Source organism: Schistocerca nitens, chromosome 2, assembly GCF_023898315.1.
Source record: "Schistocerca nitens isolate TAMUIC-IGC-003100 chromosome 2, iqSchNite1.1, whole genome shotgun sequence".
Lineage (NCBI taxonomy): Eukaryota > Metazoa > Arthropoda > Insecta > Orthoptera > Acrididae > Schistocerca > Schistocerca nitens.
The window spans coordinates 318,008,625-318,026,803 of NC_064615.1; the positions used below are offsets into that span (position 1 = coordinate 318,008,625).

An 18,179-nucleotide genomic window follows, 5' to 3' on the forward strand; every position below is an offset into this window, starting at 1 on the left:
CGTTTCTTCCATTTCTTGAGGGTAACACAATAAACTTCAGACTTGATGGTTGCATCAAACAGAATAACTCCTTTAGAGTCCCAGAAGACTGTCGCCATGACTTTACTGGTTGAGGGTGCGGCTTTGAACATTTTCTTTGGAGGAGAGGTGGTATGGCACCATACCATGGGTTGGACTTAGTGACTTGCAACAAACTTGAAACACAATTTCAAACTTTTATGAAACTTATTCTCTCTGACAACTCCCACTAAATGATGAAAAGAAAAAATTTTATTCTTGCTACATTTTTGCTGTTCCTTCAAATAAACTGCCATGTCAGACATAACATTTTAATTTATTATGCTTTTATTACTAACTGTATTCACAACACATTTTGCAGACAGTATTCTCATATATCACTGAATATACCTGCAAAATTTTATCATTGTATGACACACAGTTAAGAAGAAATGATGTTATAAAAACTGAAATGTGTGAAAAACTGCCACATTATACATGACATTTTAATTTTTATGTCTTTACTACCAGCTCTATTCACAGTACATTTAGCTGACAGTATAAAGGTATATCACTGAATGTACCAGCAAAATTATGTCACTGTATGACACATTGTTCAGAAGATATATCATAGAGATTGAGCTGCATGAAATCAAAACTGCAGGACAAAATTTGGTACAGATACAGGTGGAATGTGTGTACAAATACACTGAATAGCCAAAGAAACTGATACACGTGCCTAATAACATGTAGGGCCCCCATGAGCATGCAGAAGTGCCGCAACATGACATGTCGTGGACACAACTAATGTCTGAGGTACTGCTGGATGGAATTGACACCATTAATCTTGCAGGACTGTCCATAAATCCTTAATAGTATCAGAGGTTGAAGATCTCTTCTGAACAGGACATTGCAAGGCATCCCAGATACACACAATAATGTTCATGTCTGGGGAGTTTGCTGGCCAAAGCAAGTGTTTAAACTCAAAAGAATGTTCCTGGAGCCACTCTGCAGCAATTTTGGATGTGTGGGCTGTTGCAAATCTGTAGGAATGCACAAGGGACATGAATGGATGCAGGTGATCAGTCAGCTTGCTTACATATGTGTCACCTTTCAGGGGCATATCTAGATGTATCAGGGGTCCCATATCACTCCAACTGCACATGTCCCACACCATTACGGGGCCTCCACCAGCTTGAACAGTCTCCTGCTGACATGCAGGATCCATGGATTCATGAGGTTTTCTCCATACCCATACACGTCCATCCACTAGATACAATTTGAAACGAGACTCGTCCATCCAGGCAACATGTTTCCAGTCATCGACAGTCCAATGTCTGTGTTGAAGAGCCCATGCGAGGCATAAAGCTTTGTGTCATACTGTCATCAAGGGTACATGGTGTTTCATTGAATGGTTCGCATGCTGACACTTGTTGATGGCCCAGCATTGAAATCTGCAGCAATTTGTGGATGGGTTGCAGTTCTGTCACATTGAATGGTTCTCTTCAGTCATCGTTGCTCCCGTTCTTGCAGGATGTTTTTCCGGCTCAGTGATGTTGGAGATTTGATGGTTTACCAAATTACTGATGTTCACAGTACACTCGTGAAATGGTCATATCATCACTACCACAGAGATGCTGTCCCCCATCACTCGTGCACTGATTATAACACCACTTTCAAACCTACTTAATTGTTGATAACCTTCCATTGCAGCAGCAGTAACCAATCTATCAACTGTGCCAGACACTTGTCGTCTTATATATATGTGCCATATTTGTTATCTGAGCATGTTGCCATTGTTGAAGCATTCATTCAACTGGTTCTTTTCTGAAAACGAAGAATTTGTTTCAGGAGAAATTTTCAGAACGTACTGTGCCAGCAAAGAGCACCGTTCAAGAATTGATTGGAAAATGGCAGCATAAAGGATCGCTTCAAAATGCTTCCAGGATCAAACCACCACCTGTCTGCACACCTGAATTAAAGAGGCAGGTGTGAGAGATAATGACAAGAAGTCCTTATAAGTCAACCAAGAGACTGAGGCAACATGTGCATGCAAGTGAGAGGAGTTGCAGACGTGTTTTAAGGGGACTGAAGTTAAAACTGACTGGATAAGTGTTTTGCAAGAACTGAAGGAGCCTGATCTGCAGGCGAGAGTGCATTTATGTTCATGGCTGTTGAGAAATGTTGCCAATTGTATCTTGGTGCCACTAAGACTCATCATGAGTGACAAGGTGTGGTTCCAACTGTCCAGGTACATAAATTCCCAAAACAAAACAATATTGGTGGACAGTAAACCCACACACAAACCGCCAGGTACCCCTGCATGATGAGAAGATTGGTGTTTGATATGCCGTATCTGCCACACACGTTATGGATCCCATGTTTCCGACCACAGCACCTGTTTACATGTTTTTGTATTGAATACACATGCCTATACCAGTTTATTTGTGCTTCAGTGTGTGTGTAAAAGGACATGTGAGAGGCTCAAAGACTTCTTAAATAATAGAACTGCGTATGTTGTACTCGACAGCGAGTGTTCACAGAGACAAAAGTATTGTGTGAGACCGCTGTTGTTCTCTACATACATAAATGATTTGGCAGAAGGGATGGGCAGCAGTCAGTTGTTTGCTGATGATGCCGTGGTGTATAGTAAGGTGTCTGTAGGAAGATACAAGACAACTTAGAAAAAATTTACAGTTGGTGTGATGAACGGCAGCCAGCCCTAAAAGAGGAAAAATGTAACTTACTCCAGATGAGTAGGAAGAACAAACCAGTAATGTTCGGATAGAGTATTATTAGTGTCCAGCTTGACAGAGTCAAGTCATTTAAATATCTTGGCGTAACATTGCAAAGCGATATCAGGTGGAACGAGCATGTGAAAATTGTGGTAGGGCAAGCAAATGGTCTTCGGTTTATTGAGAGAATTTTAGGAAAGAGTGGTTCACCTGTAAAGGTGACTGCATATAGGACGCTGGTGCAACCTATTCTTGAGTAGTGCTCGAGCGTATGGGATCTATACCAGGTTGGATTGAAGAAAGACATCGAAGCAATTCAGAGGAGGGCTACTAGATTTGTTCCGATAGGTTAACAAAAAAAGTAATTATTAGAGAGATGATTCAGGAACTCAAATGGGAATCCCTGGAGGGAAGCTGGCGTTCCTTTTAGGAAACACTATTGAGAAAATTTAGAGAACCAGCATTTGAAGCTGACTGCCGAATGATTCTGCTGCCGCCAACACACGTCGCGCGTAAGGACCATGCAAGTAAGATATGAGACATTAGGACTCGTATGTGGAGGCATACAGACAGTATTTTTTCTCTCAATCTATTTGTGAGTGGAGCAAGGGAGAAATGACAACCAATGGTACAGGGTACCCTCCGCCACGCACCTCACAGTGGCTTGCAGAGTATTGATGTAGATGTGAAAATTAGCATTACCTTCTGTAGTAGCGCAGTGTTTAGCTCACCGGATTCGCATTTGTCCGGCCATCTTGATTTAGGATTTCTGTGATTTCCTAAATTGCTTCAGGCAGATGCTGAGATGGTTCTTGTGAAAGGGTGTGGCGGACTTCTTTCCCCGTCCTTCCATAAATCGATGAGACCGATGACCTTGCTGTTTGGTCCCCTCCCCCAACTTAAGCAACCAACCAACCCTCCACAGTAATAATTTCAGTCATCAGTTACTTTTAATTATCATGGTTTCCAGAAAAACTAACTGCACTGTTGGGATTTGCATATTGAAAACTATAGTCTGAATAATAATTGTAAATGAATTTCAGTCTGATTACTGTCTTGGAAGATTCAGACACTATGGAAACAACTACATGAAAGTTGAAAAATGAGTAGTAAAAGCAAAAATTAATTATTTGCAGATGTGTGATCACAGCTGGTAGTAGTGGTTCCCATTTTGCTAGTTTATAAAGTGTCTTTTATCAGTCCATCTTTATCGGTCTTATCTATCAATGCTGCTTTCTCTACTAATTTTCATTCTTCTGTGATTTTTGTTTCAAAGTGCAATTTTTTTCTATGTGTTTCTAAGCTCGAGTTTGTGGTGGTTTTTCTTCTTCATTCTAATAGCTGTACAAGTGATATGTTCCTTTTCGCAAAGCACTGTAGCCTTACCTTCTGTGACAATGTTTCTGACAAATGTCTGTTATGTGTTTGCAATTACAGTTTTTAAACTTAAAAAAATAAGAAACAAGTGAAGGTGATACTGCTAAATGTGTTCCAGATGATTTTTACTTTTCACGTATATTTAGCGAAATATTTTATCATGCAATGAGACTGCAGAAACCAACAAAAGGATAACTGTAATTGTGTCAGGTGACATGTGACGCATGATGATGGTGATGGTAATGGTGATGGTGATGTACATTAATAATAGGTACGACATTAATATGGTCTTCATAATGAATTTATTACTGTCCTCTTCTCTGATTCCAGTACAAGCCTCTGTTATAGACACTTCAAAGGTTGCTCAGGAGCAACGGCAGCCACTGACAGTTGATACCATTGGCAAGCCAGGACGATCACAGACAGTAGTACCAATGTCACCACAGTTACCACATACTGCTGTTGAAAAGGTATGCAGATTATTATAATAACTGACTTGTTGTTGTTGTCATCGTCAAGTTGGAGTGAATTATCATAATTTACTTGCTGAGTACTACAGTTTAGGAAAATTGAGGTCTTTCGTGCAAGATTTTCACTATAGAAAACTTCTACAGGGTGCAGCACATAAAACTGGCCTGTCATATGCAACGATAATGTTCCAGTGTGTCAATAATAATAGAAAATGAGCATCGCCATCTAAATAATCACGGAGATGATCTAACCATTTCCTCAGACGTACTGAACTGTGCAGAAATTGGTTGTTGTGTAAGGCAACTGCAGCCACAGCCAGTGAAACTTTGTCGAAACCAGTTGAGAAAAAGGCCTCGTTGTATGAATCCGGGTTAGTGCGAGAGTGTGCCATATTTGTTATCTGAGCATGTTGTCATTGTTGAAGCATTCATTCACACTGGCTCTTTTCTGAAAACAAAGAATTTGTTTCAGGAGAAATTTTCAGGACGTACTGTGCCAGCAAAGAGCACCATTCAGGAATTGATTGAAAAATGGTGGCATACTGGATCACTTCAAAGTGCTTCTAGGAACGGGAGGTGGGGGGGGGGGGGGTCTGGTGTCGTATGTGGAGCTCTGTCTTCTTCACGACATGAGATTATAAAGTTGGTGTTTAACTTGAAACCTATGCAGCAAGCCTTGGGACTTAAATTATTTCATAAGTCCATTTCACTCCACGATGTGTAATTATTCTGTACATGAGGTCATAGAAGAACTTCAAAGCTTTTATAGGGAAATGTGTTGATGTACATTGTGGACTTAACAGTTTGATCATTTATTTACGAATTGTGATGGATGCTTTGAATTAGAACTTGTGAATTTGGCTGCCAGCTAGCATTGCTTAGATAACCAGTGATACTAAACAGAGTTGTTTTTTTAATCAATCAACTATTGTAGTCAAAAGTAATTCCTTTACCTCCTAGCTCACTTGATAAAATTAATGCCAGCTACATTTATTTATTTATATTGCAGTTACCAAGTCTATGAAGAATGTTATAACCTTGTCATTTTTTTAAAAAAAGGTGTTTTTGCATTGGTGTGCAACGAATCTAGACAACAACTGATGGGTCAACACATTTCCAGTAAATCCAATCTTGCTTTTATGTTCTCCTCCTGTGATATATTTACTAACTTATTTTGTATAATAGGAAATCCAGCATGGAATAATGACAATATTATGAAAAGGATAATTGCTACTTATCATGTAGCAGAGATGTTGATGCACACAGACAGGCACAACAAAAAGTGCACCCACAGACTTTTTACCTGCCCCCCTTCCTACACCCTCAATTTAATTTCCCAACTGCACCTAGCTGTCCTACTCTTTCTCCACCTTGTCCCTGTATGCTCCTGCAAGCAGCACTTTACTCCCCCCACCCCTGCCCCAGCCTCCCTCCTTATCACCACCACCTGAATTGCTTCTCCAATCATGTGCAGTTGCTCGGAGTCTGGCCTTGGCAGCCAGGGACTCTGTGTGTGTGTGTGTGTGTGTGTGTGTGTGTGTGTGTGTGTGTGTGTGTGTGTGTGTAATTCAGAAGAAGGCCTTCTGGCTGAAAGCTACTTGTTCAGTAGTCTCTTTGTTGTGCCTGCTTGCGACTCAACATCTTCACTATATGGTGAGTATCAATTTATCATTTTCATAATAAACTTACTTTGTGTGTCAGATAGCTGATCCATCCACAGAAATATGGAAGAACAAACTCCATGAACTGCTTGAGGGGCATAAACACTATTAAGCACACATCTATTTCTTTAATTAGTTGTACGGTAAGAAGTTCTGAAATATTAGATATAATATTCCGCAACAACATTTAATTCCACCCTGTTGTTTTATCTCAATCATGGTGTTGTGGTCTTCAGACCAGAGACTGGTTTGATGCAGCTCCCCAAGCTACTCTATCCTGTGCAAGCTTCGTCATCTCCAAGTACCTACTGCTACCTACGTCCTTCTGAATCTGCTTAGTGTATTCATCTCTTGGTCTCCCTCTATGATTTTTACCCTCCACACTGCCCTCCAGTACTAAATTGGTGATCCCTCAATGCCTCAAACTTGTCCCTCCAACTGATCCCTTCTTCTAGTCAAGTTGTGCCACAAATTCCTCTTCTCCCCAGTTCTACTCAGTATCTCCTCATTATTTACGTGATCTACCCATGTAATCTTCACATTATTCTTTAGCACCACATTTTGAAAGCTTCTGTTCTCTTTTTGTCTAAACTATTTATCGTCCACATTTCACTTCCATACATGGGTACATTCCATACAAATACTTTCAGGAATGACTTGCTGAGGCTTAAAGCTAAACTCAATATAAACAAATTTCTCTTCTTCAGAAATCCTTTCCTTGCCATAGCCAGTCTACATTTTATATCCTCTCTACTTTGACCATCCTCATTTATTCTGCTTCCCAGATAGCAAAACTCATCTACTACTTTAAGTGTCTCATTTCCTAATCTAATTCCCTCAGCATCACCTGATTTAATTCTACTACATTCCATTATCCTTGTTTTGTTTTTGTTGCTGTTCATCTTACATCCTCCTTTCCGTTCAACTGCTCTTCCAGGTCCTATGCTGTCTCTGACGGAATTACAATCTCATTGGCAAACCTCAGAGTTTTTATTTCTTCTCCATGTATTTTAATTCCTACTCCAATTTTTTTTTTTTTTTTTTTTTTTTTTTTTTTTTTTTTTTTTTTTTTTTTTTTTTTTTTGCTTGCTCAGTATACAGGTTGAATAACATCGGAGGTAAGCTACAACCCTGTCTCACTCCCATCCCAACCACTGCTTCCCTTTTGTGCCCCGTGACTCTTATATCTGCCATTTGGTTTCTGTGCAAAATGGAAATAGCCTTTCATTCGCTGTATTTGACCCTCACCATCTTGAGAATGTGAAAGAGAGTATTCCAGTCAACATTGTTAAAGGATTTCTCTAAGTCTTCAAATCCTAAAAATGCAGGTTTGCCTTTCCTTAATCTATCTTTTAAGATAAATCATAGGGTCACTGTTCCCTCATGTTTTCCAACATTTCTATGGAATCCAAACTGATCTTCCCCAAGGTCAGCTTCTACCGGTTTTTCCATTCATCTGTAAAGAAGTTGTGTTAGTATTTTGCTTCCATGACTTATTAAACTGATAGTTCAGTAATTTTCACACCTGTCAACACCTGCTTTCCTTGTGATTTGAATTATTATATTCTTCTTGATGTCTGAAGTTATATTGCCTGTCTCATACACCTTATTTACCAGATGGTAGAGTTTTGTCATGGCTCTGCTTTCCCAAGCCTATCAGTCATTCTAATGGAATGTTGTCTACTCCTGGGGCCTTGTTTCGACTTAGCCATTTCAGTGCTCTTTCAAATTCTTCATGCAGTATCGTATCTCCCATTTCATCTTCATCTACATCCTCTTCCATTTCCACAATATTGCCTTCAAGTACATCACCATTGTATAGGTCCTCTATATACTCCTTCCACCTTTCTGCTTTGACTTATTTGCTTAGGACCGGTTTTCCACCTGAGCTCTTGGTACTGATACAAGTGGTTCTCTTTTCTCCAAAGGTCTCTCTAATTTTTTGTAGGCAGTATCTATCTTACCCCTAGTGATATATGCCTCTGCATCCTTACATTTGTCCTCTAGCCATCCCTACTTAGCCGTTTTGCACTTCCTGTCAATCTCATTTTTGAGATGTTTGTATTCCTTTTTGCCTACTTCATTTACTGCATTTTTATATTTTCTCCTTTCATCAATTAAATTCAATATCTCTTCTGGTACCCAAGGATTTCTTCTAGCCCTCATCTTTTTACCTACTTGATCCTCTGCTGCCTTTACTATTTCATCTCTCAAAGCTACTCATTCTTCTTATTCTGTATTTCTTTCTGCCATTCTTGTCAGTCATTCCCTATTGCTCTCTGAAACTCTCTACAACCTTTGGTTCTTTCAGTTTATCCAGGTCCCATCTCCTTAAATTCCTACCTTTTTGCAGTTTCGTGGTCAGAGTCCACATCTGCCTCTGGAAATGTCTTACAATTTAAAACTTGGTTCCTAAATCTCTGTCTTACCATTATATAATCTATCTGAAACCTTCCAGTGTCTTCAGGCTTCCTCCATGTATAAAACCTTCTTTCGTGATTCTTAAATCAAGTGTTAGCTATGATTAAGTGCAAAATTCTACTAGACGGCTTCCTCTTTCATTCCTTACTCCCATTCCATATTCACCTATGGCTTATCCTTCTCCTCCCTTTTCTACTATCAAATTCCAGTCCCCCATGACTATTAAATTTTCGTCTCCCTTCACTACCTGAATAATTCTTTTATCTCATCATAAGTTTCTTCAGTCTCTTCATCATCTGCATAGCTAGTTGGCATATAAACTTGTGCTACTATGGTAGGTGTGGACTTCATGTCTATCTTGGCTACGATAATGAATTCACTATGCTGTTTGTAGTAGCTTACCTGCGCTCCTGTTTTTTTATTCATTATTAAAACTGCTCCTGCATTACCCCTATTTGATTTTGTATTTATAACCCTGTATTCACCCAGAAACCTTGTTCCTCCTGCCACCCAACTTCACTAATTCCCATTATACCTAACTTCAATCTATCCATTTCCCTTTCTAAATTTTCTAACCTTCCTGCCCAATTAAGGGATCTGACATTCCACACTCCAATCCATAGAACGCCAGTTTTGTTTCTCATGTTAATGATGTCCTCCTGAATAGTCCCCACCCGTAGATCCAAATGGGGGACTATTTTACCTCAGGAATATTTTACCCAACAGGGCACCATCATCATTTAATCATACAGTAAAGCTGCATGCCCTCAGAAGAAATTACAGCTGTTGTTTCCCCTTGCTTTCAGCTGTTCACAGTACCAGCACAGAAAGGCCCTTTTTGGTTAATTTTACAATGCTAGACCAGTCAATCATCCAGACTGTTGCCCCTGCTACTACTGAAAAGGCTGCTGCCCCTCTTCAAGAGCGACATGTTTGTCTGGCCTTTAAACAGACACTCCTCTGTTGCGGTTGCACCTATGGTACTGCTATCTGTATCGCAGAGGCATGCAAGCCTCCCCACCAACAGCAAGGTCCATGGTTCATCACATAGTATTAAAATTACAAAAATACTACAAAATTGTAAATTTTGTTATATCCGATATTGTTATGATCAGATGGTTTACTATCCACACTTTTCGTTGTAAATTTCTGGTTCTGTTTGTTGTTGGTGTTGGTGTTGGTGTTGGTGTTGGTGTTGGTGTTGGTGTTGGTGTTGGTGTTGGTGTTGGTGTTGGTGTTGGTGTTGGTGTTGGTGTTGGTGTTGGTGTTGGTGTTGGTGTTGGTGGTTGTGGTGGTGGTGGTCATTGTCATCATCATCATCATCTTTTTCTTCTTCTTCTTCTTCTTCTTCTTCTTCTTCTTCTTCTTCAGTATAAAGATTGGTTTGATGCAGCTTTCCTTGTCAGTCTGCCCTGTGCAAGCCTCTTCATTTCTGCATAACTATTGCAACCTAAATCCACTTGACTCTGCCTACAGTCAAGCCTAGGTCTCTCCTGCCTGCTTCATAATTTGAATTATTACATTCTTCTTAAAGTGTGACTATTTCTCCTATCTCATATCTTACATGCCAGTTGGAATAGTTTTGTCATGGTATGTTCTCCCAAGATCTCAACAATTCTGAGGGAAAATAATTTACTGTTTCAATCCATTGGTCTTGTTTTGACCTAGGTCTTTCAGTACTTTGTCAAACTTTCCTTGCATTATAATTGTCCCATTTTCTCTTCATTTACCACCTCTTTTTTCCCATAACATTGTCTTCAATTTTGTTTCATTTTTCTAGTGTTTCATATATCTCTTTCTCAGAAGATTTATTTAATTACCCTATATGTAGTATTTATATTTCCTGTAGTCATGCATGCTCCTACAGTTTTGCATTTTTCATCTAGCGTTTCCTGCTTTTCCACTTTCTATCAGTCTCATTTTTTAGATATCTCTCCTCACTTTAGCCGGCTTAATTTGTTGCATTTTTTTCCTGTTGTCAGTTAAATTCAATATCTCATATGTTATACAATGATTTCTGGTGGACCTTGTGTTTCTGACCTTCCGCACCCTTCACTATTTCATCTTCCTATCACATTCCTTTCCCCATTTTAGTCAACAGTAATTTTATTTTTGAAGCTCTTGACAACTTTGGTTCTTTTAACTTATTCAGGTACCATCTCCCTTATTACCTAACTTTTTGAAATTATGCCAGGTTCAATCTGCTCATCATAAACAATAAAATACACTCCCGAGACCACATCTGCTCTTCAAAATCTTGTTTTGAAATCTGTGACTACAACCATATAATCTATCTTAAACCTTCCACTGTCTTCAACTCTTCATTTTTTACATCCATGTTCTCCATATATTTTCCCTTCTCTTCTTTTTCCTGCTATTGAATTCCAGTCCCTACCAGCACTAAAATTTTGTCTTCCTTAACTAGCTGATTAATTTCTTTTATTCCAGCATACATTTTACAATCTCTTCATCTGCCGAACTGGTAGGCATATTCACTTGTACTACTGTGGTGAATCTTGGCTTTGTGTATATCTGGCTATAATAAGACATTGACTGTGCTGTTCACAGTAGATCTGCATTACATTTATTTGATTTTGTGTTGACAACCCTGTACTCTTATGGCTAGACTTCCTGTTCTTCAAGCCACTCGATTCCATTAAGTCCCACTGCACACAGTTTCAGCCTGTCCACTTCGCTCTTCAAATTCTCAAACCTACCTAGACAATTTTTCTGATAACATCATCTTGATTAGTCCCTGCCTGGAAATCGGAATGGTGGACTATTTCACCTCTTGAACATTTTACCCAAGAGCATGCCATTGTCATAAATCAATATACTGAGTGGTGCTGTATCCCCTCAGAAATTATGATGGCTATAATTTCCCCTTGCTTCCACTGTTTGCAGTGCCATCATTTCAGGGCCATTTTGGTTAATGTTAAAGGGCCAGATCAATCACCCAGACCATGGAAATTGGTTATTCTTTTCTACATCCAACATGAACCTGTTGTTTTGGTGCAAAAAGTGTAGGAAATGCTGTTACCCATGTGTCCAGAGATGAACTTATTATGTCTTGGAAGAAACATTAGGTTTGTGGACCACTAATTCAAGGACTTCTTTTCAGATGCCTCTGTAAAAATGTTGGCTTCCAGTGGTGATAACAGGGAGCCCATTGCTGTTTTATTGGTCTGCTTATAGTAATTTCTGCTAAACAGGAAGTAGGTTGATGTGAGAATGAATTCAAAGAATTTCATTAGTGATGGACTAAAGTTCTCTCCTATGAGATTGTTTGTCCCTTAGATACAATCTAATGGGGGAGGGGGGGGGGGAGGAGGGAGTGCACTACTCCCTGTCAAATCTCACTATGGGGGTATTCTGGTATTAATGGCCTATCAGAGGTTGTGTACCACACAAAAGGCACTGAATTCCTTATGTTGTGCTGCATTTGGCAGTAGAGGGGCTGAGCATTGCTATTGGGTGTTTTGCTCTCTCATATTGGTGCATTGATGTTGCTGAAGTTGGCATCCCTTCTTTATGGTCTTCAGTCTTGGAAGTGCAGCTGCTGTTCATATGGTTGGTAGAACTGTTTTCTGTTCTGTAGGAATCATTCTCTAGTAGGCTCTACATTTTCTGCTTCTATACTTCAAACTGTTGTAGGACTGTAGTATTTCCATTGTCTGCTGGGAGAGTGATTCTCCAAGTCTCCTTGGAGGCATGTTTAGTGCTCTCCTCTCCCCTGTGCAGAAGATTGGCTTCAGTGGAAAAACCATTGTAAATGTATAGCATGTTTCATGTTATCTCCATATGTGTCCCATGGAAGAGTAACAACAACCTATTCCACCTAACTGATAAAATCAGCTATCAGAAATGTCATCAGTGTTGGTGTAATATTTAGGCTTTTTCTGATTGGAGATAAAGTTACAGTGTCAACTTAGAATCCATATGCATATCAGAAATTTCTATCCCCTACTTGTCTATAAAAAAGATTTGTCACTTATCAGAAGTAACCCCAAAAAATCTGTAAATCCCTACGCTGTTTCCCTGATCTTAAGCGTTATAAAAAAGTATGTCATGTTGCTGTCTGAATACAGATATAATTTTAATATCTTTATCCTTCATTACAATGTTTCACAGGTAGGACACACAAAGGAGGAACTATCAAGGCCTGATTCTTTGCCGCCTCTGAAACGGGATCGTGTGCACACAATTTCAGTTATGTCACCAGTTAGAAAGCCACGAAGCAACTGGGGAATGGCAGCAGTGCGTGATACATCACCACGAGGAAGAGAGGCACCACGCTCAGGAATCAGTCCCAGGTAAGAACAAACTTTAGTAGAAGAGGTTTATGAATGTACAGAATTGCAGTCTACAAGAAATCAGTGTAATTAAAGGAGAATGTCAGCAAGACAGATAATGAAAGGGAACAAGGTATTTTTCCTATTATTGAATTCTAGTCCCTACCAGAACTAAAATTTTGTGTTCCTAAACTAACTGATTAATTTCTTTTATTCCAGCATACATTTTTGAATCTCTTCATCTTTAGAGCTAGTAGGCATATTCACTTCTACTACTTTGGTGAATCTTGACTTTTTGTATGTTTGGGTATGGTAAAGCATTAACTGTGCTGTTCATACTGAGTGTTAAGAGTGGTGCTTAACAGAATTTTACTCAAGTTTCAGAATGATGAGTATTGAATGACACCAAAATAATAGGAGGTCTGAAAGGAGAGATCAGCATTCCATATTAACTAGCAAAATAATTAAACCACTTCTGGTTTATCAGAGTCATTTTGGTTACAATGTTGTAGCCTGCTGAATATTAGCTAGTGTACATGTCATTACTGTGTCTGAGATTTGAATATAAAACTGAAACTAACAATAGAAAAAAATGATCCAGAAATTGTAGTAAAGCTAGTTAAAAATACATCACTTTTGAATTGTTGAGTACCATTCTACATCTTCATCACTACCCTGCATTTCATAATTAAGTGCTTGTCACCTGATGTGTCTCTGTCCTGCGCAGTCGGTGGCTGCTCTACACTGCTTAACTCCTCCTTAGATTATGCATCATTTTGGCCATCTCTGGAAGGTTCCGTACTCTGCTACTGTACCTAAATAAGTGGAACACCATGGAAACCCTGTCTGTCAGTGATTTTAGCTCATGGTGGTGGTGGTGGAGAAAGCTATTGAAAGCATATGTGTAACATGTTGATTCAGCAGAATAACATGCTCCACTTCTAACCACTGAGGTCAATGAAGGACATTCATGGAAATTGGAAACATTGCTTAAGTAGTTGTCAAGTGTGGAACATCCCACTGTGTGCACTCTGGTGTGTCATATGTGCAGGGATGTTTGAAAGATGTCACAGAACATCGACAAGGTATGATGACAAGTTAGCATCTCCACCTGCTAGTAAGGGTCACTTATGCTTACGCTTTGGTGTTGTGATTTGGCATTGCCTTGGAAGTCATGGAGCAGAGGGTGTGGCCAATAATCTCAATGCTACGACAGTTGAAGATTATATGAGAACTGTCTTTCTGTAATATCATATCAGCACATCAGTATATGTTGCGATCTAGTTTGAATTAAAAGTTAAGAGAGACTTGTTTCACTCAAAATGGGAAATAAGGCCGTACAGTGGAAACGATTCACTTATAATATAGAATATTTATCACAAAAATGTCTGTCATTTTAGTAGCTCGAATAGATTGGAGCTATCTTTTGGCACCCTACCTTTTGGGGAGGTGAAGAGGTCCATTGTCAAGAGGTCCACAACAGAGAATAACTTCAAGAATGGTGACTGCATAATATTTGTAAGGTAAAAGTTGGGACATACCTCAGCCAACTGACAGAGTATGTAGTGGACTACAAGTAGGGAGGCCTAACTCGCATAGCGAAACCCAGTGTTGGTGTCATAATCGCAGTTTAACTACGACATCTCTGCTCTGAACTCCAACTTCCCCCATGTCGCCTCTTTTCAGGGAGCAATCATCTATGCCCCCATGGCATGTACTCTGACTGCAGATCTGTCTCAATTTAGCCTTTGGACAAAAAGGTTCAGTTGGACGAACCGTTTTTGCGTCCACACATGCAAGGTGCAGTGAACTACACTCCTTGCTGAATGGATGCAGTGTCTTCACTACTGAATTGGTGGTGATCGAACAACCTCTTCGCCATGCTCGTTCTTATACTGACAAGATGCTTCTAATCTGCAGAAACCTCTTGAGCAGCCTTCAGGCTATTAGACCAGTGCTACCCTTTCACCCCTTAGGCACGACTATCCAGAATCTTCTGTCTGACCTCCATCAAGCTGGATGAACAGTCATCTTCGTTTGGATTCCTGGGCAGGTCGGGATCTCGGAGAATGAGCATGCCAACTACTTGGCAAAGTTGGCCAATTTTGGAAAAGGGGGTCTCAGAACTGGACCTTCAGTTGACTCTATGCTATCAACTGTTGGATATCTGAAAATTGGAATGGTTTATCCTGAACTCCCCAAACAAACTGAGGGCAATAAAGGAGACCAGAACCACATGGCAGTCTTCCGTACACACTTTGTGCAGGGAATGTCCTTTGTCAGCTATGTAGTGCCCACACTTTGCTGACCCACAGGCACATCCTCTGACGTGAGGACCCACATTACTGCTGATGTGGTGGCCTCCTAATGGTGGCCCAGATCCTACTAGACTGCCCAAATTTGGTTGCTTTGCAATGATATCTTAACTTCTTGACACACTATCTCTGGTTCTAGCAGATGATGCCAAAGCAGCTGACCTGATTTTACATTTCACCTGTGAAGGTGGTTTGTACTCATCTCTGTGAGATGAGGCACTGTGATCTCATTGACTGCCTGAGGGCTTGGAGCCACACCCCTCACCTACTCTGGCCCAGGGGTCTCATGGCTACCCTTGCTCAGTGGTCTAACTTGGCCTGTACGCTACCTATTTTTTTGGTCTCCTTGTTCTTTTGTGTATGCTGTTTTCAATGTTTTATCTTTCCTCAACTTTCGTCACTGTCTGTATTGCACATTTCCTTGGGGGTAACAGACTGTGAGCTGGTGCTGGTGGGATGCAAAGGGTGTCTCTCCCACCACATACCACGCTCTGGGGACCCCCAACTGCATTCTGAGTAAAGCAGCTTGCCCACCTACCCCCTCTCACTCCCCTCCTACTTCTCCTTTGTTTTATATCTGTCCTATTGCATCTTGCTTACAATTATTGGGCTTCTCAGGATTTACCTTTTGTATGCTTCTTCTGAGGGTTATTGTTGGTTCGACACATGTAGAATCAAAGGACTGACGACCTCACACATTGGTCCTTTTAACTCCAGCCAACCAACCAGACAGTCAGACACAGCTGTAGTCAACTTGCACAGCAGTAAGACTAATCTGATTCTTATCTGAAGAGTCCTTAAATATGACATTGTTGTCTAAGGAAGTTTTCCTTGCAAGAGCATCCTTAATGGACATAGACGTAATGACACTTGGGGATAGTTTCACTTCTTCCATCGATACATCCAGCAAGATGATAGGAGTCACATCCTGTGTTTCCAAATGCCAGTCCACTGGATCAGCCAGGCCTAATGGTCAGCCAAATCTCACAGTGGACTGTCTGTTTTGTCAGTAACAGACTGCTTATTGGTCACAGACGTATAAGAGAGTCTACCAGCATACAGCTGGTATGAGGCTTTACTCTCATATATTTGCAGTTATCCAGTAATGAGTACTTAACTTCAGTGATGTCCAATCTGAAGTTGTGAGGTTAACAGCAATCAAGTAACATGTACTAATTCTTCAATCTTTTCTGTGTCCATATCACAGCTCTATACAGTAACTAACGTTCCCTCAAAGCTAGCTAAGGTGTGAGGCAACAGCTATCACTGTGGAAACTTAGAGCGACATATTGAGGTGCAACGCTAACTGAGTCCCAATGCACTTTACTGAGGCACTGAAATTGAGAGATTGAGCCAGCTTGGTTGGTGGCAACAGCCTATATGCAGTCTGTGCTGTGGGCGTTATTGATGCATAGCCTGGGGGCATGTCTTGGTCTTCTCTTGTCATAGGCGCACTTAGTTCACCACTTGCTATACAATGTTTCCTAGTACGAACCTATGTGCTGGCATACACCAGCCCATCCGCCCCCCCCCCCTCCCCTCCCTCCAATGTCGCACTGTTGGAGTGTACTGGAGATGGGAACGACAATGGGGGAAGGGGGGGGGGTTGCAGGAAGCTAGATGAAGAGATGAGCTGGGAGCCGTAGCTGTGTTGCAAGAGCAGAGGAACGTCCTCCCGAAAACACTGCCCAGGATACACGTCTAGTCCTGAGGGTGTCCCCTGGGGCGATGACAGCGATGGTGATGGCAGGTCCAGCTCCATCAGGTCTGAGAGCAGCAATGGCAGAGGTGAGGGTGCGACATTAGTTAGCTCATCCTGGGGTGTCGTGGCAGCACCAGCGGGCAGTTGTGAATGTCACGTGGTCATACATATATGTGCCAGTGCGTTTCTGGATCTTGCCTTGCTCCCAGCGCTGATGTTGGCTAAAAATCCTGTAAAGAAGAAGACTACACAGTGCAAAATGATACTTGTGGACCACTGGTGGCGCTGAATGCTGTAGTGGGTGGAGCAGTATCGGATGGCGGCGGCCCTGTAGAAGTTCCACCAATGGTGGTCCGTCATGTGGGTGGGAGCGATAGGAGGCAAGAAAGAGTTGCATCGCCTGTTCCCTTGTGTGGGAGGTGGAAAGCTAGGCCATCTGTTGTTTGAATGTGTGTACATAGCATTCTGCTTCTCCATTGGACTAGGGGCGAAATGGAGCTCTTGTTAGATGACGAATGCCATTTCATTCACAAAACTGGTCAAAATCATGTGAAGTGAACTGTGGTCCGTTATCCGACACAAGTACTTCTGGCAAACCTTCTATGCAAAATTGGAGGACAACCCTTCAATGCTGTTGGGTGATGTAGTAGAAGCCATAGGCACTAAAAATTGGAACTTGCTAAAAGAGTCTACCACTATGAGCCAATGAGTGTTCAAAAATAGTCCTGCAAAGTCTATGTGCATTCATTGCCATGGGGTTTGAGTCTTAGGCCAAGCTGTGAATGTCTGTGGCGGAGCTGATTGGTTGTCCACGCATGCGGGACACTGTGATGTCATCTGTTTAATGTGGGCATCCGTGCCATGCGAAGTACAATGCTAGCACGCAAACTTTTTAGTGTGAACAATTCCCCTGTATCCTTAGTGAAGCAGTTGTAACACATCCTTTTGTAATACTGTGGGAATGAGCGCACACGATCGTCCACTGTCAGATTGTACTAAGATCACACCTTGTTGTACTGAAAGGTTATGCCGATGAGCAAAGTATTGGTGCATTGTTGAGTTGTGAATGCTGTTCAGTGAGTGAGGCCAAGACATGTGAATGTAATGCAACAAACTCTTGAGATTGGGGTCCGCTTCTGTGGCCTGTGCAATTTTTCCATAATTCAATGGTAAAGATTGCAGCAATTCAGAGTTCTGCACATTGACCTG

At 41.0% G+C, this 18,179-nt stretch overlaps 1 protein-coding gene across 2 annotated transcripts in view; it reads left to right on the forward strand.

Annotated features, from left to right (window-relative positions):
* Positions 1 to 18,179, forward strand: part of LOC126236094 (tuberin) — a 315,500-nt gene that overhangs the window by 262,024 nt on the left and 35,297 nt on the right. For both annotated transcript variants that reach the window (XM_049945162.1, XM_049945163.1), the window contains exons 26-27: positions 4,440 to 4,579; positions 12,793 to 12,974. In XM_049945162.1, the coding sequence (XP_049801119.1) occupies positions 4,440 to 4,579; positions 12,793 to 12,974 (322 nt within the window). The remainder of the gene's footprint in view (positions 1 to 4,439; positions 4,580 to 12,792; positions 12,975 to 18,179) is intronic.